This window comes from Asterias rubens, chromosome 8, assembly GCF_902459465.1.
Source record: "Asterias rubens chromosome 8, eAstRub1.3, whole genome shotgun sequence".
NCBI lineage: Eukaryota > Metazoa > Echinodermata > Asteroidea > Forcipulatida > Asteriidae > Asterias > Asterias rubens.
In genome coordinates this window covers 12,426,107-12,450,261 of record NC_047069.1, presented here as the reverse complement: position 1 = coordinate 12,450,261, position 24,155 = coordinate 12,426,107, and the positions used below count along the sequence as shown (strand labels likewise).

General features: G+C 39.2%; 3 protein-coding genes across 3 annotated transcripts; all 3 read right to left on the bottom strand.

The window, feature by feature from the left end:
- Nucleotides 1-120: 120 nt before the first annotated feature.
- LOC117293216 (monocarboxylate transporter 9-like) lies at nucleotides 121-5,190 on the bottom strand. The gene is made up of 4 exons (XM_033775439.1): nucleotides 4,877-5,190; nucleotides 3,957-4,100; nucleotides 2,848-3,669; nucleotides 121-1,338 (listed from the first exon to the last, which is right to left on the bottom strand). Exons 1-4 carry the CDS (start codon nucleotides 5,064-5,066, stop codon nucleotides 1,205-1,207), a joined length of 1,290 nt encoding a protein of 429 aa, XP_033631330.1. The 5' UTR covers nucleotides 5,067-5,190; the 3' UTR covers nucleotides 121-1,204.
- Nucleotides 5,191-7,934: 2,744 nt separating this feature from the next.
- On the bottom strand, nucleotides 7,935-10,168 carry LOC117293592 (monocarboxylate transporter 13-like). The gene is made up of 4 exons (XM_033775952.1): nucleotides 9,976-10,168; nucleotides 9,604-9,747; nucleotides 8,593-9,414; nucleotides 7,935-8,068 (listed from the first exon to the last, which is right to left on the bottom strand). The coding sequence occupies exons 1-4, from the start codon at nucleotides 10,166-10,168 to the stop codon at nucleotides 7,935-7,937; spliced, it is 1,293 nt and encodes a 430-aa protein (XP_033631843.1).
- Nucleotides 10,169-13,158: 2,990 nt separating this feature from the next.
- LOC117293591 (monocarboxylate transporter 12-like) lies at nucleotides 13,159-23,642 on the bottom strand. Its single transcript, XM_033775950.1, has 4 exons — nucleotides 23,543-23,642; nucleotides 22,096-22,239; nucleotides 13,524-14,345; nucleotides 13,159-13,286 (listed from the first exon to the last, which is right to left on the bottom strand). Exons 1-4 carry the CDS (start codon nucleotides 23,640-23,642, stop codon nucleotides 13,159-13,161), a joined length of 1,194 nt encoding a protein of 397 aa, XP_033631841.1.
- Nucleotides 23,643-24,155: the final 513 nt, after the last annotated feature.

Sequence of the window (24,155 nt, the reverse complement as noted above, 5' to 3'; positions counted from 1 at the left end):
AAAAACGGTGCAATAAAACAAAACAGTTTTGCATAAAATAAAATATAAAATATTCAACGGAAACGAAGAAATCAATAAAATAAGCCCTTGTGAACCGATTCGATTTTTTTTAATGGACTAAAACAAATTAACAATAAAACACGTCAGTTAAGTTTTGAACAGGGTAAAAATCCATGAAATAAATGCAAAAGAAAAAATAAGATACATTAAACTGCAGTTGACTGAAGTTACACTGCAATTTGGCGCTTTATAAATACTGTTATTATTAATAACAAAAATAAAATAAAAAAACACAAACAAAACAAATTGCCCGATGACGTCCTTGGTCTGCCCTGCAGGGTATGCAGTAGTCCATCCGAACTAGGACCAACCATTCGAACAAAACCATATATTACGGTGACTTTAAAAAATAAAAATAGGTTAAGTGTGTGACGATGTTCATGCCAGTTCTGATTCAAAAAATTAACTTCAATAAAATATGTCAATCACCACTGCCGAGCCTTATTAACTGCTTTAATTTATTATGCGTGAAAACGTCACTACCTTATAAATATTGATGAAACAAACAACAAAAAACAAAACAATATAAAGCAAAATTGTTTTCATAACGAGTCGTACATGTGCACCATACGGGCATATAAGAGTGTGTGGTACCTTACGGTAGCTCAAGCCCTAGATGTAGCCAGACCTTTTTATTTATTGCAGCCACATATCTGCACCAATATGTAGCTCAACCTAAATGTAGCCCAAGCTTGATCCTTGATGTCGCCCGACCTAAATGTATCCCTACCTAGCTGTAGCACCAAACTTGTACCCAAATGTACCCACACCTGAATGTAGTTAAAATTTGAACCCAGTTTTAGCTCAACCAAGAACAAAACTTATCCCTAAATGTAGCCCGAACAACTTTAAACACCAAATTTGTATCCAAATGTAGCCCGACCTAAATGTTGCCCAAACCTGAACCTCAATGTTGCCCGACCTACTTGTGGGTAAATAGTGATGAGTGAAATCATGTAGCTGTGTTCAATCAAGCACGTCATGCGTTGAGACCACAGTGTGACAAACAAAAATTCGATGGTATAAACGCATTAGAGATGGGTTTGTCATTAAGGAGACTCTCAAGACCGGAACTCAAAATTTTCAAAAGCCTTAAAATCGTTTTAGGTTTAAACAAAATTATTTGCTTTGAGTTCATTCAATCCTACTCCCGATCCTGAGTTTTACATGAGAAGCAAGTAGGTCTCAACGTCAATGACAACAACCCAATGACAACAGAAATTACTCCCATCGTGCAGAAAGCAACTCCATAATCACCAGTCACGTCATATATCCAACCTGCATACAACATATACAAACAAAAGAATAACACACGGTGGCATAAAAGTGATTAGAAATAGAAAGTTTTTTTTATTTTAGGGTCGCTAGGTGGCAGCACAATTGTTACCTTGCTCATTTTCTACGCATTTAATATGGGAAATAGGTTTCATACATACGCAGATCCTACCTACAGCCCTAGCCCTGGCGGCCTTACACTGTCATCTTTACAGCCCATGATTTCGATACTAGTGAACGGTTGGTGGCCGTTTCAATTCGTCATAGTATAGAGGCTATGGTCAATTGAACGTTGGGATGATGAATATTGTTATATACCTCATAGAATTCTATAATCTGATTGGTTAAAAATGGAGTCGTGGAAAAAGCTGTGCACCCTTTTTCTATCAAGTAAAGGTCATAGTTGACTATGCCCAGGACATAGTCAATCGACTATGCCCGCCCTGAAAATAACGGTCGCAAATAATATGCCGTTCGTGTGTACTGTATGATAAGTACATTGCGTACATGTACGACTATTAGGTTCCGTGTCACGGGGCGACCTTTCTCCGTTCTCAGACGACGTTTCAAAATTAATTAGTGTTGTTGATTAGAATAATCTTTATTCGGTATTAAAAGAAATATCGACTACTTAAATAATCGGGGCACAGTTAAAAATTATAGGCCCTCGGTGATGTCAAAATCATGGCTATGCCCTCAGCTTCGTTGCGGGCATAGAAGTGGTTTTGACATCACCTTGGGCCTATAATTATAACTGTACCCCTTAAACCAGTCAATATTTCCATATTTAAACACACCTCTTGCTTGTTCTGTATACTGGTTGTCTGAACACGCTCACAAGATATGAACATAGTTTAATGATCGCGCGCGACGGTGTTTGGCGAGAATAGTATCCGAGCGGGCACTATTAGTCTTTGAAAATAGTGCCTGGTTCCAGCGCCCTCTCTTGAATTGAACCGTGAAAAGCAACTACAAAACTTCCTTTCTTTTCCAGATTTCTGTTCTTACATCACATTTTAAACCGATATGCGTTATAATACACCTGCCGTCGATTTCACAAAACTCTTCCTAACTTAAGACTGATATTATGACTTAGGACGAGTCCCAACCCTGCACTGTAGCATGCAGACCTTAAGATTAACCCTAAGTTAGGACGAGTTACCCGTCCTAACTCGATATAAGACGAGTCCTAACTCTTTGTGAAATCGACGGCTGTATGACTGTGTATATGTGTAAAATAGTGGAGTCCGAGTGCACTAAGTCAAGTACCCACCAACTGAGAACATTGAAAACGTTATCGAGTACGAAACGTGTTCTTTTATGTACGAGTCAATTTTGCTGAAATAAAATGTGGGTATGATTCTCTAGGCCTGCCCGTTCTAAATGCTGGTCCTGGTCAAGAGTATTTGCAACCAAAATAACGGTCTATAGGGAGCGGCAGTATCACATTCAAAAGAACAATCCGTAAAGTCATCTGGACTGTATTATCATAAAGCACGATTCTACACTTACCTATTGCGAAACCTCCTGTTGACATACCGAAACCAGTGAAGAACAACATCCAAGCCATGGCAGACACTCTTCTTTCTTCATGAATATTAACCGACAAGACGAACATTAATGGAAAGCTGATTCCAAAGAAAAACCCGCCAAGAGTGGCGAGGGTAGCAACTGCCTCATATGATGGTGCAGCGATAGGATCAAGGAGACACACCAAGGCCAGCAGGAAAGCCGACCCAGCGAGTAGATTGTGTGCTTTTCCCAGTCCGTGGTCGATTAAAAATCCGGACAAAACGCGCCCAAACACATTTCCAAAGGCGGCAAAAGTAGCCAGGAATGATGACATTGTCTCATTGAAACCCTGAGCAATACCATTCGGAATGAGATAGATATGCCAACCACCGAACACGGCTCCCCCAAGGAAACTACCAATCTGGATGGTGACGAATCCAGGTGCATCAACGAACATTTTGAGGTGAATTTTCTCACTTATTATTCCAAACGTTTGTCTCAATTTGTGCCAAAGTGACTCGTTGGGAGGTGGGTTAGTTGTAGAGTTCGGCTCACCATCAGCTATTGGTGTGTAGGAGTTTCTGGTGCGCAGAGGTCTTACCAGAGCAGCGAGGACGCAAACATTTGCCGACATAGCTCCGAGAAGAGCCAGAGCACCTCGCCAATCATACAGCTGGATCAGTTGCTGAACCACGGGAGGGACGACCATCATACCCAAAGGGCCTCCTATCAAACTCAACCCATTCATGGAGGCGAAATTATCCGGGAAGTGTTTCAACACAACTGCGACTGAAGCATTTCGCATCATGGCATATCCCAAACCTACACAGATTAATGAAAAATAAAATATGTTTTGGCTTCCCTTCACAAACGTGCCATACTCTTGTGAACGTGAATGGCAGACAAAACTAATGGTAAAATTAATTTCCGCAAGAAAATGAAACGATGTCTTTGGAATAATCATACGACAGATGCTCGGGGATTCGAAATCGTAACTTGGGGAATGTTGAATCGATTACGAACCAATTGGACATGACATGGACTATATAGAATCATTACAAGATCACTAATCTTCTGTGATGTTAGCATGTTATACCATAAATACTTACTGCCTACGATGAAACACAGAGCAATGTGGACTAGTGATGTCGATACCACTGCGGCTATGATCAGAGATACAGCAAAAACCGCACCGCTAATAATCATCAGCGGTCTAGCTCCAAATATTTTCAGTAGAACTCCAATGAGGATCCCTGGAAAAGCAAAATTAATGCATAATATAGGTCAAATATTCACTATCTCATGCATTTTGTGACGGAACAGCAAACGTAATTAAAGTCACCTGGAAATAGAATTTGTTTTCTTTCAAACGTTAGAGTATATGCTTACGAACAATTAAACAATTTTTTTAGTAATTGTTTGTCACGATTTATATGTTTAAAAAATATATAAAGTTGTTTGGGGGCTGACTCCACCTACCCCTTTTGTGACGTCAATCGAGGCAGACTTTGCCTGCAATGCGTATAGTAAACACACGTGCAAAGTACATGTACGTCCAAGTCGTGAGTTGGTACATTTCAAAAAGTGTTTTTCTGCGTTCAACAGCAATACACCTGGTCGGCATTGCCGGGAAAAAAAAACCCCAAAACGTACAAACTCACGATTTGGTCCGTACATGTACTTTGCAATTGTGTTTACTCTACGCATTACAGGCAAAGTCTGCCTCGATTGACGTCACGAACAGCGCCCTCTCGGGTCGGGGTCTACTCTTAAACTTGTAAATAACATAAAGAATTTTTTTAAACCTTAGCTAACTGTTTATTCACATTTCACTCATCACAACACATATATAGTGACAAAAGCTTTATTTTGAAAAAAATACCACTTCCAGGTGACTTTAAAGAAAGTGTGTTTTTTCCATCAAAACTGCATGTTGTGGTGTTATGTTTCAATTGCTACATTATGTTTCCATATTATAGTAAGTTCTCTTGTTTAAATTTCCACAGGGTGACAGAAATACAAAGCTTACCTGTTCCACTACCAATGGTGAATGGGAGGCTAACGACAAGACCTGCTGCACGTGTGCTGCATTCAAAGTACTCAACAAACTCATTTATAAACAACCCCATGGATTTCAGGACGCCAAAGAACACGAAACTTACGCCCATCCTTACTAGGAGAATCACCCATCGCCATGGAACTACAGCTGGTGCGCCCATCGTAGTTTCTAGTAGCGCCCCGATGGATGGGGAAGATTCTGTATGGAGGTATACTGTTGTTCTGTTCCCTCTTGCCCGTTTAGTTTGTTCAATTCAATACTCCTTTTTAATTAACTACCAATGGCTAACGACAAGACCTGCTGCACGTGTGCTGCATTCAAAGTACTCAACAAACTCATTTATAAACAACCCCATGGATTTCAGGACGCCAAAGGACACGAAATCTACGCCCATCCTTACTAGGAGAATCACCCATCGCCATGGAACTACAACTGGTGCGCCCATCGTAGTTTCTAGTAGCGCCCCGATGGATGGGGAAGATTCTCTATGGAGGTATACTGTTGTTCTGTTCCCTCTTGCCCGTTTAGTTTGTTCAATTCAATACTCCTTTTTAATTAACTATTAATTAAAAAAAATTTAAAAGGGGTACAACAGAACAGAACAGTTTTGCATGAAATTAAAATGAATAAAAAAGAAGATGTCAACAGTAACACACAATTCAACAAAGTACGCCACAACCAATTAAATTAATTAATTACTGAAAAGAGGAAAAAATACATAAAAATTTAAATGCAAATGAAATATGAAATAAATTAAACTGCACTTGACTGAATTCACATAAAATATATATAGGCCTACACTACAATAAAATACAGTTTCGCATGATTAAAATAGAGGCCTATGAATAAATAAAAGAGGAAACAAAAAAACGGAAAATTAATGTTACCGAGGATGCCTTGGTCTGCCCTGCAGAGTATGCAACAGTCCATCCGAATAACTAGGGTCAACCATTCGAATACCACACCACACAAACGATTCACTAAACTTAATTGTTGAAACTAGATGAGGTTACCTATGCACCAAGTAGAACAAAATCATAGATTACGGTGACTTTTACACAGTTAAAAGTAGTTTTAGTGTGTGACGTTTTTCATGCCAGTTCTGATTCAACAAAATTAACTTCAATTGTATGCTCTAATTGAATATGCGTGAAAACGTCACTACCTCCTTGTAAATTGATAATACAAAAAACAAAACAAAATAAAACAATATAAAGCAAAATTGTTTTCATAACGAGTCGTACATGTGCACCATACGGGCATGTAAGAGTGTGTAGTACCTTATACCGTGTGTCTCAACATTTCTATACACTTTTGAAATGGGTGCCGAATGAAAAGTATATGATTCTGGAGGAAAAGGTTTAGGTGTATGGATAGCTTATTATCTCAACTTTCACATGACACCATAAAGTCTGAAAATAATTTATGATTGTGTGAGCAATGCTCACTTTTGTGAAGGGTTGAAAGTAAGGCTACGCAGGAATTAGCCTTCCTGTTGGATGAGAGGTAAGTCCTTTGTAGCTTACACAATTCAATCCAAGATTTCGGCTACTTCAGGTCAATGGGTAACCTGAAGAATAAGTAGCCAACATCTTTGACATTCCTGTTTTATAAAAAACGTATTATTGAACAATCTTTGTACATAATCCCAATCTGATTATTAAGAAAAAACCATTGAAATGTTCAACTCATCTTACAATAACTGAAATGCGGGATGAAGGTTTTTATTAAAAGTCACAGATGTTAAAAAACAAACACAGTTTGTAACATGGAAATTGCTACATGTACCATCACGCCATCGCGACTCACATGAAGACACCACTGAGTCTACCAGGGAAAGTTACAATGCTACAAGAACAAAAATGCATTTCCTGTTCACTTATGAATATAAAAAAAAAATGGTTTAATCAACCATAAACTTCACTCAGCAAACCAAAACTGATCGATTTGAGCATGAATTTATTACATCACCCTCACTTTTGTAAGCTCTCAAATTGGAAGGCTAATTCCTGCGCAGCCTTGTTTTAAACACTTCAAAAAAAGTGAGCAGTGCTCACCCAGCCATGAATAATTTTCGGAATTGTTGGTGTCATATGAAAGTTGAGACCATAAGCTATCTATAAACAAAAACAAACTTTTTTCCCCAGAATCGTTTATTTTTTATTCGGCAGCCATTTCAAAAGTGTATAGGTTTTTTTTTTGAGACACCCGGTAGTAGCCCAAGCCCTTTATGTAGCCCGACCTATTTATTTATTGCAGCCACATAACTGTTTCAATATGTGGCTCAACCTAAATGTAGCCCAAGCTTGATCCTTGATGTCTCCCCGACCTAAATGTATCCCCTACCTAGCTGTAGCACCAAACTTGTACCCAAATGTACCCACACCTGAATGTAGCTCAAAATTTGAACCCAGTTTTAGCTGGACCAAGAACGAAACTGTACCTAAATGTAGCCCAAACAACATTAAACACCAAATTTGTATCCAAATGTAGCCCGACCTATGTAGCCCAAACCTGAACTTAAATATAGCCCGACCTACTTGTGGGTAAATAGTGAAGAGTGAACTCATGTAGCTGTGTACAATCAAGCACGTCGTGCGTAATTGTATTGGTAATTGTCAAAGACTAGCTTTCACAGTTGGTGTATCTCAATATATACAAGAAATAACTAACCTGTGGAAATTTGAGCTCAATCGGTCATCGAAGTTGCGAGATAACAATGAAAGAAAAAACACCCATGTCACACGAAGTTGTGTGCGTTTAGATGGTTGATTTCGAGACCTCAAGTCCTAAATCTGAGGTCTCAAAATCAAATTCGTGGAAAATTACTTCTTTCTCGAAAACTACCTCACTTCAGAGGGAGCCGTTTCTCACAATGTTTTACACCATCAACCTCTCCCCATTACTGGTCACCAAGAAATTTGGTAATCACCAATAGTGTCCACTGCCTGTAAGGAGACTCTCAAAATGTTCAAAAGCCTTAAAATCGTGTTAAGGTTAAACAAAATTGCCTTGAGTTCATTCAATCCTACTCCCGATCCTGAGTTTTACATGAGAAGCAAGTAGGTCTCAACTTCAATGACAACAACCCCATGACAGCAGAAGTTACTCCCATCGTACAGAAAGCAACTCCATAATCACCAGTCACGTCATATATCCAACCTGCATACAACATATACAAACCAATGAATAACACACGATGGCAAAGAAGTGATTAGAAATAGAACGTGTTTTTTTAGGGTCACTAAGTGGCAGCATATTTATCATCTTGCTCATTTTTTTACGCATTTTTTTAGGAAATAGGTTTCATGTAATAGGCAGGACCTTTCATACGGCCCATGCTTTCGATACTATAAGCGATCGATGGGGTCGTTGCAATTCGTCATAGTATGGTCAATTGAACATTGGAATAGTAAATATTAATGGGGGAGTCATAGTAAATGGTGGAGTCAAGTGCTTTAAAACTCACTAAGAACATTGAAGACTTTAGTTGATTTTACGGCGTGTTTTTTTGTGTACGAGTCAAACTTGTCCGAAACAAATTGTGGGTGTGATACTACAGGCCCGCCCGTTCGAAACGCTAGTCCTGGTCAACAATGTTTGCAACCGAAACAACGGTCTATAGGGAGCGGCAATATCACAGAAGAATTGGGCTGTATTATCATAAAGCACGATTCTACACTTACCGATTGCGAAACCTCCTGTTGACATACCGAAACCAGTGAACAAAAACATCCAAGACAGGGCAGACACTCTTCTCTCTTCATGAAAATTAACCGACAAGACGATTAGTAATGGATAGCCGACTCCGATGGCAAACCCGCCAATAGTGGCAAGGGTAGCAACTGCCTCGTATGATGGTGCAGCGATGGGATCAAGGAGAAAAACCAAGGCCAGCAAGAAAGCTGAGAGAGCCAAGACGGAATGTGCTTGCAGCAGTCCTTGGTCGATTAAAAAACCGGACAAAAGACGCCCAAATACGCTTCCCAAGCCGGCAAAAGTAGCCAGAAATGACGACATTGTCTCATTGAAACCCAGAGCAGTGGCATTCGGGATAAGAAATATATGCCAACCACAGAACAATAAGCCCTCGAGGAAACTAACGAACAGGAGGGTAACGAATCCTTGTTCACCAGCAAACATTTGGAGGTCAATTTTCTCACTGATTATTCCAAACGTTTGTCTCAATTTGTGCCAAAGTGATTCGTTGGGAGGTGGGTTAGTTGTAGAGTTCGGCTCACCATCAGCTATCGGCGTGTAGGAGTTTCTGGTACGCAGAGGTCTTACCAAAGCAGCGAAGACGCAAACATTTGCCGTCATTGCACCGAGAAGAGCCAGAGCACCTCGCCAATCATAAAGCTGGATCAGTTGCTGAACCACGGGAGGGACGATCATCATACCCACAGGGCCTCCTATCAAACTCACCCCGTTCATGGAAGCGAAATTATCCGGGAAATATTTCAACAGAGCTGCGACTGAAGCATTTCGCACCATGGCATTTCCAAAACCTACACAGATTAATAAAAATATAAGATATGTTTTCTCTTCCCTTCACAAACAAGTAATTTAAAGAAGAGTAATTTATGCCTACAAGAAAAGGAAACTATGTCTTCGAAATAATCATAAGACATATGCTTTTGGGGATTCGAAACCACAAATCTTCTGTGATGTTAGCATGTTATACCGTAAATACTTACTGCATACGATGAAACACAAAGCAATATGGACCAGTGACGTCGATACCACTGCACCTATGATGATAAATCCTGCAGCTACAGCACCACTGAACAGCATCAATGGTCTCGTTCCAAATAATTTCAGTAGAACTCCAGTGAAGATCCCTGGAAAGGCACAATTCATGTTTAAGATTGGTCACACCTTCATTGTTAACTGCAGCTTGTATAAGAACACCAAAATATAGACCAAAGAAAGTGTGCTCTAAAATCGATAATCGTGATGAAAATATATGCGTAATTTGGATGTTTACATTTTTCATGATGATACTTTTAAACATGTTGGATTGTTTTCTTGTTTGAAACTTTCATAGAAGGCAAAAAAACAAATCTTACCTGATACGTTACCAATGGTGAATGGGAGGCTAACGACAAGACCAGCTGCACGTGTGCTGCATTCAAAGTACTCAACAAACTCATTTATAAACAACCCCATGGACTTCAGGACGCCAAAGGACACGAAACATACGCCAGTCCTTACTAGGAGAATCACCCATCGCCATGGACCTACTACTGGTGACGCGCCCATTGCTAAGGTCCTTCCGGGCCCCGTTGGAAGAGCCTGGAAGCTTCGTTCTTGAGGTATTAAGCTGTCTTGAGCCCCTCCAGCCCGTTCAATTTGTTCAAATCAGTGATCTTTCTCTGTTGTTGGCCTCTGTTTCTCCTCTTGGATGTTGGTACCGGTCGTGTTTTCACTGTATATTTGGGATTTCGAATTACGTATTAACACAAAACAGCTTGCCTGCACAACACTGGTAGAAGCGCGCATGCAATTTATCGAGGATTAAGTTATAGTTCAACTTTATAATTGCTTCCGGGATAAAGAATATTGGGATTATCTATGACGTTGGAGTGACAGAGCTACAGCCGTGATTCGTAAAGCTGGAATTTTTCAAGACTCTCTCCTTTTGTCACATCATGACTGACAAACTGCAGGGACACATGGGCTCAGCGGTGTGCATTTTTGTCATTTTGACAAGGGAGAAGAAGTTTAAGGTAAGAACCCCTAAAGGATCAATCTAGGACAACAACTTACAGGTTGTTGCCTTTCTTCACATTACTATGCGGGTAACGTCATCCCCCCGCGTATTTTAGAATTTTTTTTACAATAATTCACCCATACACAGTAATTAGACTTATTATGGTAACTTTAATTGTTTTCTGCATGCGGGTATCTTTTTAATTTCGCTTATTTCGATGTTCGTTCTAAATTGAATACTGCATTGCGGCTAATCCGTTAATCCCTCCGTCATGCTCTTTTCAATTCAATGCCGTTACAATTGCTCGAAATTAGTAGAATAGTAATATAAATACTAACTACATACAACAGAGTTATTCTCGGAGTTATTCTCCATAACCTCTGTATACACAGAGGTTATGGAGAATAACTCCGTTTTGTGTTTTTGTTAAAGCCATTGGACACTTTCGGAACAGAAACAAAAAGTTCACGGATTTCAAATAACTTACAGGGTTTACAGAAGGTAATGGTGAAAGACTTATCTTGAAATATTATTCCATGATATACTTTACTTTTTGAGAAAACATTAAAACAATATCAATTCTCGATATATCGAGAATTACGGATTTATTTTAAACACATGTCATGACACTGCGAAACGTGCGGAAACAAGGGTGGGTTTCCCGTTATTTTCTCCCGACTCCGATGACCGATTGAGCCTAAATTTTCAAAGGTTTGTTATTTTATACACAAGTTGTGATACACGAAGTGTGGGCCTAGGACAATACTGTTTACTGAAAGTGTACAATGGCTTTAAACAAAGCCACACATTGGGGATCAAAAGTTGAAAATCCAGTTGTTACGTCACATGTATTTTGGCTAAATGGTGACGATTCTAAATGGATTTGTATACAAGCTAAACCAAAAGAATGCTTTTCAGAGGTTGAGATTTTCGTTTTGGGTTTTGCAGAGAGTGCTGCTTTCGGGCTGAGGGAACCAGCAGACCAGAGAGGACAGCTCTTAGACTCTCGTACTTACCCGTATACGGGTAGCGGTCCCGGCGGGTGTTGGAGGCCTGACCAGCTACAAGCAAATTTTCACGGAATCTCGGGCTTGAAGATACAAGCATTGTTGAAACCAAATGCAATGTGAGTAATTTTACTGTTATTTAACTAAATATTCTTATTATGTATAAATAATGAATAGGGTAGATGGCCTTAGCTTTCGATCCAATCCGGACCTTCTTCAGAGGCATAAAACAAGTACAAACAATGCAGTCAGTGATTACGAGTTATTTGTGGATCGATTTGACGGCAGTGTTTGAATATGGGTAAACTATATTTTGTGGATGATATGACTTCGTGCGCTGTAAGACAATTATGTGTATGGTTGTATGTGCTAATGTTTAACTGAGTCAAGCATTCCTGGGGTGGATTCAAGGTTGCCTCAACAATCAGCGGGGAGACTCCAATATTATTCGTTTCACTTTCTTTATTGGAAATATATTGTGTATAGTAGTTTATTTTCTCCAACCAATATTGTAGGCTAGTGTATAACTACCCGTCTGTTGGAATTTGCAACGGTTTTTATTTTTAAAATTAAAGCTAAAACATCACACATGAGATGGGATTCACACAAAAGCACAACCAAGGTTGTTGCTGTGATAAATTAAGTCAGGTGAATTGGGAATACGTTGTGCAATACACGAACGAGGCACTGAACACGTTTGGTAATTGTCAAAGACCTGCCGTCGATTTCACAAACAGTTAGGACTCGTCTTATCTCGAGTTAGGACGAGTAACTCGTCTTTACTTAGGATTAATCTTAAGGTCTGCATGCTACAGTGCAGGGTTGGGACTCGTCTTAAGTCCTACGATTAGTCTTAAGTTAGGAAGAGTTTTGTGAAATCGACGGCAGTATTCTCACTTAGTGTATCCCAACATATATGCATAAAATTACAAGCCTGTGTAAATTTGGACTCAATTGGTCATTGAAGTTGCAAGAAAATGATGACAGAAAAAACACCCTTGCTGTACAAAATAGTTTCATTTCAGATAGGAATAAAAGGCTTCTGGCCAGAAGTCTTTTATTATTTTAGTGAGAAATTACCTCTTTCTATAAAACTACGTTACTTCAGAGGAGTCGTTTATCACAACGTTTATACTATCAACAGCTCTCCTGCTAATAGGCCTATATATTTTGATTACGTGTACAGTCCCTTTAACGTGAACAGTTTACATTTTGTGACATTGAATAATTCATTCGTTCAACTTTGCTTGAACTGCATGCATCCGGTAATTTTTAACAGCTAACAATGAATCAAAACAATTAAGAAGAACTTGTTTAACTTACAAAGAAGCTAATTCAGAAAAACAATCATACCTTACACACACAACAAATTAACAAAACAAAATATAATTTAAACTTGATAAAAGGAAGTTAAATAAGGGCTGATTGTCGGTTCTCTGCATTTAAACACTTTTAGACTTGCGTGTTTAAGTTTATTTTGGGCGAAGACGGGGACATGTTTTTGAAAATAGTCCTAACCTAAAGTTATATATTTACTCCCGAGCTTTACACGGAAAGCAGGTAGACCCTAACGTCAAAGACAACACACCCATGACAGCAGAAATGACTCCCATCATGCAGAAAGCAACTCCATAATCACCCGTCACGTCATATATCCAACCTGTATGCAGCACAATTAATAGAAAAAGTAACACTGGTGACACTGGTGAATATTACTAAAGAAATGGGGAATTTGTTGTGGACGCTAGGTGGCAGCAGACTCACCAGGTAAGTCTGCTGCCGCCACCTAGCGCCCAAAGTTTCAAAAAGTGTTTATCGTTCGGCCCCACCGGTCTCATCCAAGACCGATGAGATAGGCTTATGTGCCATGTATTGGAAATGTTCTTATAATACTCACCGAAAAGGAAACTTCCAGCTGACATACCGGTACCGAAAAATACCAACATCCAAGATAGGGCAGACACTCTTTTCTCTTCAGGAAAACGAACTGACAAGACGATCGTTAAGGGAAAGATTACTCCCAAACACAACCCGCCAAGAGTTGCGAGGGCAGCTACTGCCTCATATGATGGTGCAGCGATGGGATCAAGGAGACACACCAAGGCCAGCAGGAAAGACGACCCAGCGAGGAGATTATGTGTTTGGAGGAGTCCGCAGTCGATTAAAATGCCGGATGAAAGGCGTCCAAACACGGCCCCGAAGCCGCCAAAAGTAGCCAGGAATGACGACTTTGTCTCATTGAACCCTAGTGCAATACCATTCGGGATGAGATAGATATGCCAACCACAGTATAAAACCCCACATAAGAAATTGACAGCCTGGGTGGTGACGAATCCTGGTTTATCAACGAACATTTTAATGTCAATTTTCTCACCCATTGCTCCTAACCTTTGTCTCCAATTATCACAGAGTGACTCGCTGGGAGGTGGATTAGTTGAAGAGCTCGGCTCACCATCAGCTATAGGTGTGTAGGAGTTTCTGGTACGCAGAGGTCTTACCAGAGCAGCGAAGACGCAGTAATTTGCCGACATAGCACCGAGAAGAGCCAGAGCACCTCGCCAATCATACAGCTTGATTAATTGCTGCACCACGGGAGGGAGAATCATTATACCAACAGCGCCCCCTACCGAGCTGATTCCACTCACGGAAGCGAAGTTATCTGGGAAATACTGCAACAGCTCTGCGGATGACATAGTTTGCATTACGGAGTATCCGAAGCCTGCAGAATTGTGTAAAACAAAAAGGTAACACTATACAATTGTTGCACCTCTTCTCGAAGTTCTGTTGTAATCTTAAACATTTACGACGGAGTATTCGTTGTTTAATTAGCAGACGAACAAGAAACAATTCCTGACAGTTCCCTCGAACCCGCGCGTGTTTCATACAGCGCTGGAAATCGACCAACGGTGGGAACGATCAAGGTGATGTACACCGGTGTACATGACTTTTCATGTTACCCGGCGCGCTGTGCATTACGCGTAGCGCGCATCTTTAGCCATAGACCATAGATATAGAATTAAAATAACTAGATCGGCCGCGCGTACATACGCGTCATTGCCTATGTAGAAAAAGTTTTTGTTCTCCATAGACCTTATTGCAGATAGCAAAAATCCGACGTCCCGCAAAGGATTGTGGGAAATATTTTGCACCTCCAGTTATACGGTCGTCACGTAACGTGTTCTACAAAGTTTTTTTGTAAACAATAAGTTTGTAAACATTGACATTGTTTGTGGTGGACGGTCATGCTTCTGTGGCGGAAGACAGTTTCACCCACGAATGGGTGTACCTCCACGCTTTATTTAGCCATGTCAGATGTGTATTATTAATATAAAAAACTACGACAATAATTAATGCCATCGGACCAGTGTGTGTGCTTTGCGACTCAACAACGGAAGAACGAGGGAGTGTACATGTACGTACATACGTAGGTAGGTCCATGCATGTTCTTTTGACTTTGAATGAACACAAAATAGTTTAATAAAATATCAATAAAGCTTGTTGATGATTTAATCATGACCGGGTCATGATTAAATCATCAAGCATGTCAAACCCAACAAGCTTGAGTATTGTATAGGCTAGATTTATGTGTGATTGGTGGTAGAAACTAAAAAAGAAACATAGGCCTATTCAATTATATATTCCTCAACATTTTTTAGAGATAACAGATATTGATATTATATTTTTGTTATATAATATCAATATTCTGATAATGATACTGCTCATTAATTTGCTCATAGTCATATTAGTCATGACTGACTTTCAGGGCAGAGTGTTTGGTTATGATTTACAAGGCAAAAGATCATTCATAAATGCCTCAATCAGTTTCGCTATCTGCATTCCTGTTGTGGTGGAAAGCGCTTCACGTGGGGTCAGGGTGTTTAAAGTTAACGAGTGATAAAGACCAGCTGGAGCTGTTTATAACCGATTGTTTTCGGATATGTTTATGCATAATATGTGCTGGTCTTGGTGCTAGATGTTTCACCGATACGGGCGATGTTTGTGAGTTGGCCGCGCTGGGTATGAAAGCAAAACAAGAAAGGCTTGCACCAAGACTAACTACGCACACACCACACAGTGCATCCGAAAATTGTCTCAGTCATTAAAATGCAACACATGTCAGGTCATCAAGTAAGATAGGTAAAAGAGGAACAAGGGCTGAACGACCACGACCCTGCCTGTTTTAAACGCCTTTTTAAGAACTTGTAACCACTCATTTATTCCCTTAGTTTTTGTCTGCTTTATCTTTCAGATAATTACTTGTGCATCAACATGCTTCGTGACAGCACTCATATTGGAAGCAGTTATTCTCCCAGTTCTGTGTTCACTCCAAAGATGTGATCTGTACTGTTGTTTTGTGGACTCGACCAACCACATCCTACTTCTTTTGCTGCAGGAGAGCTCATTGACCATCTTCTGAATTGACTAAAGGCTGTGTGTGTGTATGTGTGTCTTCATGCTCTTGAGGCCATTTTTGACTGATGACACGTAAATTGGCGATGAAAAGATAAATGTTAATTGCAGAGTGAACTGTGACGCAAGCGTTCTGTCGGCTGTTGGGCTTTGAAAACACCTAAAGGTATCGCAAGTGCTTCTTAATATGCCTGTGCGTGGCGTCCTGCGGTTGTAGGCTACAATTCTCAGAGAAAGTAGAATAATACAATACAATACAAACAATAACACTGTCCAAACGTCCATTTCCACTGTCTTGAAGAGTTTAAAGCTTCATTTATTCTGGTTACTTAAATCATACAATAATACTTTATAATGCAAAGATTTAAATAATACCAAGGGTTGCAATTGCAAAGATCTAGAGGGTTGTAGTTAACCGCCTCAGTACAGTCAACATGAACAATACCTGAGGCAAACAAGGGTAGATAATAATTGAGTAAAGTAAACTGCAATGTAAGTGTTTTTAAGGGGCCATGAAAATACCAAGTGTGTTATAAAGTTAATATTACCAATTTAAATATTTGAAGAAAAAAAATTAAAGGATGGAAATTGTAAATAAAAAATTGTTTGTAAACAAATATATGGAACAAAAAGTGTGACAGGTTTGGATTTATTTTCAGCAAGAGTTAAATTATGTGTACCCACAGTTATCAATGAAACCTTTAAACTCTCACCATAAAATGGGTCAAATAATTACAGATGCTGGTTAGATTGTGAACAATTGTTTTCACACCAACCCCAGGAGTTAAATTCACAACATGCATGATGTAGCATTCACAAACTAGAGTTTGTCATAGGTTTTATACATAGCTGCAGTTTTATCATGGCACAGTCATCTTTAGATTCCATTCCAACCTGTGGGTATAGCAGATAGTCTGACCCCTCTTCTAGAGTCTTTTTGTGAACAAGGACTCTGACATGCATGACATGTTTGCCAAAGGTGGCTGCAGCTTAATAAATATCAATTGTTTTAATAATGGCTTTGTGAAGTCATGAGACAGCTTAATACATAACAAATTGCCTCTGGCAGTACTGAACCCATTATTAGTGGGCCCTGAACCACCTGACCACAGTGCCAGTCTACTTACTTGTTAATTTAAATCCAAATTTTGAAGATGCAGAGTTTGCAGAGAATCACATTTAAGTGCTCACAATACTTCTTCTTTGATGGCAAGGTTTGAAATGACTTTTCACCCACTTAAACTACAAAATGAGACCTATCAGTATATAAGTTTAGAATCAGGTTTAACAGATGTACAAATATAGATTATTTATAAAGAATATAAAAGCGAGTTACTGTATAAATAGTCTTCTCAATATGGCTTTTTATTAGTCTATCATAACCAAAAATGTATTAATTGGGATAGTTGCCCCCAAAATAATAAAGTTAAATGGTGACAATTTCCAAGTAAAACCAAAAGGATTTATTTTTTGAGTATGCCCAATGCAGAATCTATTTTTTTTTATTGAATAAATCAAACTTATTTGAAAACAAAAATTTAAAAGAAGTTATATTCTTTTTTCAAATTCCTACCTTAAGAAGGGTTTCGCTCATGTGACCTAGTCCTTGCTTTTCAAATTACAAACCTACAAAAACTCATAGTCTCATATCATATGATAACATTATAGACATAACAAACATACCATTATTACAGTACCAGTAGGGTCTAACAATAAAGCTTCCAACTTGATGCTTTATGGTACAGTGTACTAAAAGTATCATTTTTGTAATACATGCACAAAACAAAGCACAAAGTATGTAATTATATTATGCACAGAATCATGTTCGTACAATACGTGTACATCAAACTTGTATAAACTGAACCCTTGAATAAAAAATGTTTATGCTAGGACTACTTCTAAGTTCTAGAAACTAGAAGTATGCTAGGACCTACACCAGAACCTTGTCGTACTTGTCATGTCATGATCTACGGTATAACCATGGAGGTAGAAATAGATTTATATTAATAAATATAAGTATAAACCACAATTACTTAGTCACTTTTGGTCACTTTAATTTTGAACCATATCAGTGGTAGACCTAAAAAGTTGATGGTGTGAGAAATAAGGAAAAAGTATCATCTGCCACATAAAGTTTTAAAAATGTACAACTACCAAGCTATTCTATTTACGTCCACGTCATTGCTGATTAGTGGCATACAATTACAGATACAATCGAATCAAGACAATGTAACCATTGATGGGCTTTAATATCCACAGCTATATCTAGACTCTATCTAGACCAGGAATAAGAAATGTTTTTATTTTTTGTAAAACAGTCATGACAGTCCTCGATCATCATGACCTTGGCAATGTTTCTCTGTTTTGTAACAGAACAAAATGTCTTACTTTTGTCATGGAGGTCGTCCATGCTTTTGTCGAAGTATTTATCAGCACAAATCGGAGTCACTGGTGGGAAGTTTTGGTTGTTATTTCCGATCCTTCGAGGGTGACTGATGGTTGCGGGAGGGTCACTGATCCGTGTTGCAACTTTTCGCCATTGACCTTGTCAATGTCAGTCTTCCGACGCCCTACAGACGTAGACGGGCAAACCTAAAAACAGTAATTTTATCGCGAAAAAATGTCGCCTTTGGAGTTTGTCTTTAACTACTGTGTCTTGGCACATTCACTTTAGCTAAAGATTACCTTATTTCGTCTATGCCAGAACTATTTATTCTATCAATCAGCTCTTTCTCGTTCACTCCTGCCACATCCATTTTGCAAACCGATCGATCGTGTACGAACGTTGAACGTTGTTTACTTTTTTGAGCGAGGTGCCAAATTTTTCCCACAGTCCTTTGCGCGCACATGCGCAGTTGTTCAAAGTCGCTATCTGCAATAAGGTCTATGTACGTGGTAAAAATGTACACGGAAGATAGGCAATGGCGGCCCCCATGTCAGAACCCGCGTATGTACGCGCGGCCGATCTAGTTGTTCTATTCTATATCTATGCCATAGACCTTTTCGCAAATACCGGGGCGCGCGCGTAAAGCTTGGAATTAGGTGCATTGTGGTCTTGCTGGTATCCAAATTTGATCCATATCTATCCCACAATGCCCCTCATTCAACAGTCTGCGCTTGCGCATTGGTATTTGCGATAAGGTCTATTGTGGTCTAGCTGGTATCCAAATTTGATCCATATATATCCCACAATGCACCTCATTCAACAGTCTGCGCTTGCGCATTGGTATTTGCGATAAGGTCTATGATACATGCGTATTTTTGTTGCACGGCACGTGATTGGTTCTCGACCAATCAAACTTCACAATTTCTATAGAGGTATAACAATATTGTGTGATTCATTCGAATTCGTTTGATGACCGGACATAGAAACAAACTATATTGTGTATCGAACGACATTGGACAAAGACAAGGGACATAGCCAAAGTGAGCAATGACATTTGGGCCGGATAAATAAAAACTAGCAATTACTTATCAAGTTAAAGGTTCAGCATTAGCAAGAAGACTGAAAAGTCAAAGATCAGGCATGAACATTTTGCTCGCTGGATTACCTTTCACTTATAGACATATAAATACAAAACGACATTTTACTAACATACTGTAGCAATTACTTGTATTTTTTACAAGCTACTGCATGAGGAGCTTGAGATTTTACTTGAACAACATTGTTGCATATATGGCTCGGTATCGGGTCAGTATTAAAGGGTTATTTCTCCCTTGGTCTAATGATCCAACGATAAATGTTACTTATAAAATTTGTTGTGTACTTTAATTGCTCTAAAAGAACCAATCTCTGGAGCGCTGGCGTAGAGAGGCTGGCTGTTTCCTCATAATAGCTACTGCCGCCATCAAAAACTTGACTAAGTGGAAACTGCCCCGCCTGCATTTTAGTTAATCGCTATTTATCAGCGAGTCCATGCCTCATTGTTATACTCCTGAATACACCGCTATTGTGCTTTTCTCTGACCATTTACTAATCCGTTCAAGTAAATGGTGTTTTTCCAGTAAAAGGTTATTTATAGAGATTTGGGCAAATTCTCATGCCTGTGATCTTAAACTTATCGACATTTTGTTAATGCTGGCCTTTACACGGCCCAGTATCTTGTGAAACTATCAGGTAATAATAAAATGTCGGTTTTATTTACATCTCAATAAGAAGAGTCCCTCAAGCATTGATTTTACCTACTTGTTCGACTAATTACTAGCAATATTAAGGCTTACATTTATTTATAAGGATTTAAGTAAAAGACTAGTAAAAGCAAATGCTAGTTTTTGAACTGAAGACTACAAAACCATCCAACGTCTACTGCTAAACTTTTAGAAGCTTTTCTTTTCGACTGTGCTATAAGAGCAGCAGAGCTCTTTCCATTGCAATGTACACAACCCAAACATGATGTCACACGTATTCATGCGAAAAGGATGTCGTCACGGGGCTTTTTTGCGAAACTCAACGAAAGCAACGTTAAGAGATGTTACATTTGCATCGGAGATAAAGAATATTAATTTGTTTTTTTACCCATATACACCGATGTGTGTTAGCAATGTATTCTCAGTACTTCCCCGAGTCCCGTGAACAAATACCACAGGCATGTTACTCGGGTGGGATTCGAACCCGCGACCCTTGCAATTCTAGAGCAATGTCTTACCAACTTTAGACTACACCGAGGTTGCCCGGTAGCTAGAGGCAGTTCGAATCCCAAGTTTTGGCAGCGGGTATCCCGCAACGAGAGACATTTGCACCGGGGATAAGGAATATTAATTTGAGAGAGACTTGAGAAATTGCAAGACTTGAGAAATGCATCCAAGAGATTCGACGTTGGACACAACAAAACTTCCTGAAGTTAAATGATGATAAGACAGAGTTCCTTCTATTTGGGTCACGTCAACAGTTAACTAAGGTTTCAGTGCCATACATCTCCATCGGTGATGCTCGGATAGCTCCCTCGCTGAAAGCTCGGAACTTAGGGGTTATTTTTGATTCATCAATGACACTTCAGCCACACATCAACAACATTGTTCGTTTATCATCATATCACATCAGGAATATAGATAAGATTCGCAAGTACTTGGACAAAAGTGCCACTGAAAAGGTCATTCACGCATTTGTTACTTCTCGTCTTGACAACGGCAATGCTCTTCTCTACAGTCTTCCTAACAACAAGATTTCCAGACTTCAACGGCTCCAAAATACTGCTGCCCGCATTGTGACACTGTCTAGAAAATCGTGTTCTATCACCCCCATTCTGAAACAACTACACTGGCTCCCTATCTCTCAACGAATCATCTTCAAGCTGATGCTCATTGTCCACAAAGCTCTTAATGGCAAGGCTCCCCACTATATTTCTGAACTGCTTCAAGTTTACACTCCATCAAGGAATCTTCGATCAAGTTCTATGCTTCTCCTCATTGAACCCAAGTCTCGACACTCATGGGGTGACAGGTCTTTTTCTTCAGCCGCGCCACGCATCTGGAACTCTCTACCACTTAATCTTCGATCTTGTCTTTGTACTGCAAAATTCAAGTCTCTTCTCAAAACTTATCTTATGTCACAGGTTTTCAATGACTAATTTTGTTGTGTCTGTTTTTTCTTTGTGTTGTGTATTATTTTTGTTTTGTTTTTGGTTTTACTGCGCCTTGAACACCCAGCAGGGTGGATATGTGCGCATTACAAGTCTTATTATTATTATTATTTATTATTGAGTTTTCCCATACACAGATTTGTGTTAGCAATAGCTACACGTTGTGTTGTCAAAGTGATTTTTGTTTTATATCGCATTCTGATGTGCACTGTATGTCTGTATTCACTAAAAATTTTACTTCTTCTTTGTTCTCGTTCAAGTACTTCTTTTAGTTATGTGTCATTTATAAGGTAATTTTAAAGAACATTTATATCTGAATTGGGATGGCATTGTCAACTCGAGATTTTAAATGGATTGAATCAGACTCGTGTTAAAAAAATCTCAAAAATAGGCCTTTTTTTTCTTCAACTCATTTGAAAGAGAGGAACGAATTATGCGTGTTGATAATATAAATTAGACTTTTAATTAAAATATACTTACTGCCTACGAGGAAACACAGATTAATGTGGACCAGTGACGTCGATACCACTGCGGCCATGATGAAAGACACAGCAATTAACGCACCACTTACAATCATCAGCCGTCTAGCTCCAAATATATTCACTAAAACTCCAACAAAGATTCCTATAAAAGGCAAAACCAATTGGGGAAATAACAGCGATAGGCACAAAGTTTACGGTAATTCAATTCAATTCAAATCAACTCGAAATGTATTACCACAATTATTACATTTTACACGGATACAAGTAATTATAGGAATGTCTACTGAACTGGGATAATAATAAAGAACTACTAGAACAATAATTTAAAGAGACACAGTGAAAATAGAGGCAAATATCATAGCTCTATGATCTTAACAGATCTCAAGTTACAACAGAACTTTCAGACAGGGACGAAACAGCAAGACAGACAATACAAACGCTACTAGCTTAAACTCTTACATGGGAACTAGCAATGGGGAGCTGTCGATAGTATAAAACATTGTGAGAAACTGCTCCCTCTGACGTAACGTAGTTTCCGAGAAAGAAGCCATTTTCCAAGATTTGTTTAACAAATATTATGATGTTGACATGTGCAATTAAGTTTTTAACTGCGAGACAGGTTTAAATAAACCATTTTTGAAGTGACTTGAATTTAAATTTGATTTCGAGACCTCGGATTTAGAATTTGAGGTCTCGAAATCAAGCATCTGAAAGCACACAACTTGTGACAAAGGTGTTTTTCTTTTTCTTATATAGGTATCTCACAACTCCGACGACCAATCGAGCTCAAATTTTCACAGGTTTGTTTAACATATTTTATGCATTTGTTGGGATACAGCAGGTGGGAAGACTGGTCTTTGACAATTACCAATGTGTCCAGTGTAGACACTCAAAGAAGGGAAGGGGTGACAAGAGAATAAGCTATCTAAAAAGGTCTTATAGATAAATAGAGAAAAGACGTTTTTAAAGTAAGGATTTGAAACTTTGCATGGTGGTGACGTTATACATGTAGTAGGTTTGCGGTACCACCGTGTAATGATAATCTTCAAATGAGTTGGGATGTTTCTGAAAAGTATCGTAGGTTTAAATTCGACGTATCGATCAGTGTGCTTAAATTGTCTTCTGGAAAAAGCAGGACTGTCATGCTGCATGCTGCTGATAAGCGGGTTTTTTTTTTTAGATTTTTTTTAAGAGTTCTTAAAGCAACGGAGATCGTACCGGACTTAATCTACCATAAATACTATTCTAAAAACGATGTCCGTACAATTCAAAGGCGTCTATACCATAAAATGATGCCGTGAAAACCAGCGTTGAGATCCCGGAAAGACTAAACCATTAAAAAATGACTTTCATCTTCTAACTTATTGTTTCCTGCTGGCTAGAATCTGTGGGCTAGAATTCTTGTCGTTTCAAACTTCCACCGTGAGACCTAATTCACAACTTACCTGTTACGGTGCCAACGGTGAATGAAAGGGTAGCGACCAGCCCTGCTGCACGTGTGCTGCATTCAAAGTACTCAACAAACTCATCTATAAACACCCCCATGGACTTGAAGATGCCGTACGAGAGAAAACTTATGCCCGTCTTTACTAAGAAAATTGCTCAGCGCCACGGACCTCCTGGTGGTGCGCCCATCGTAGTTTCTTGGCCGATGGAAGAGAAAGCTTCGCTTCTGAGTCACTTCGCTTTTAAGGAGGCCTTCGCTGTATATCTGTCTTTACTTTGTGTGGTACTTTTGTGATACTTGAATGCCTGACGTACACAACACATTGCTTGAGAATCGAGTAAGTTCGGCTGACGTTTGTTCAATAATGTCAACACGTTTGTAATTCAGTACTGTCCGGAAAGGTTATAGATCTTGCTCAGGCTCCGCTGCTGAAGACTTGTTTGAAATTAAATCACCTCTACAACATTCAAATTGTTCCAAATTTAATGTCTAGACAGCAGCTAATCGGAGTCCAGGTTGGAATAGGCCGGCAAGTTGAGCTTAAAACACGGATCTATCCGGCCAAACTATTGGTAGATCTCACAGGCTTTCGTAGCACCATTTACAATACG

What these genes read in the sequence shown, in the direction of transcription:
- LOC117293216 (XM_033775439.1), bottom strand. Translation starts at nt 5,066, where the DNA reads ATGGGCGCACCAGCTGTAGTTCCATGGCGATGGGTGATTCTCCTAGTA. An exon ending in CACCATTGGTAGTGGAACAG is followed by an intron (nt 4,101 to 4,876) that starts GTAAGCTTTGTA and finishes TTGCTTTTCCAG; the next exon opens with GGATCCTCATTGGAGTTCTA. An exon ending in TCTGTGTTTCATCGTAGGCA is followed by an intron (nt 3,670 to 3,956) that starts GTAAGTATTTAT and finishes TAATCTGTGTAG; the next exon opens with GTTTGGGATATGCCATGATG.
- LOC117293592 (XM_033775952.1), bottom strand. Translation starts at nt 10,168, where the DNA reads ATGGGCGCGTCACCAGTAGTAGGTCCATGGCGATGGGTGATTCTCCTA. An exon ending in CACCATTGGTAACGTATCAG is followed by an intron (nt 9,748 to 9,975) that starts GTAAGATTTGTT and finishes GTGCCTTTCCAG; the next exon opens with GGATCTTCACTGGAGTTCTA. An exon ending in AACAGGAGGTTTCGCAATCG is followed by an intron (nt 8,069 to 8,592) that starts GTAAGTGTAGAA and finishes TGTTGTATGCAG; the next exon opens with GTTGGATATATGACGTGACT.
- LOC117293591 (XM_033775950.1), bottom strand. Translation starts at nt 23,642, where the DNA reads ATGGGGGTGTTTATAGATGAGTTTGTTGAGTACTTTGAATGCAGCACA. An exon ending in CACCGTTGGCACCGTAACAG is followed by an intron (nt 22,240 to 23,542) that starts GTAAGTTGTGAA and finishes TGCCTTTTATAG; the next exon opens with GAATCTTTGTTGGAGTTTTA. An exon ending in AGCTGGAAGTTTCCTTTTCG is followed by an intron (nt 13,287 to 13,523) that starts GTGAGTATTATA and finishes TGCTGCATACAG; the next exon opens with GTTGGATATATGACGTGACG.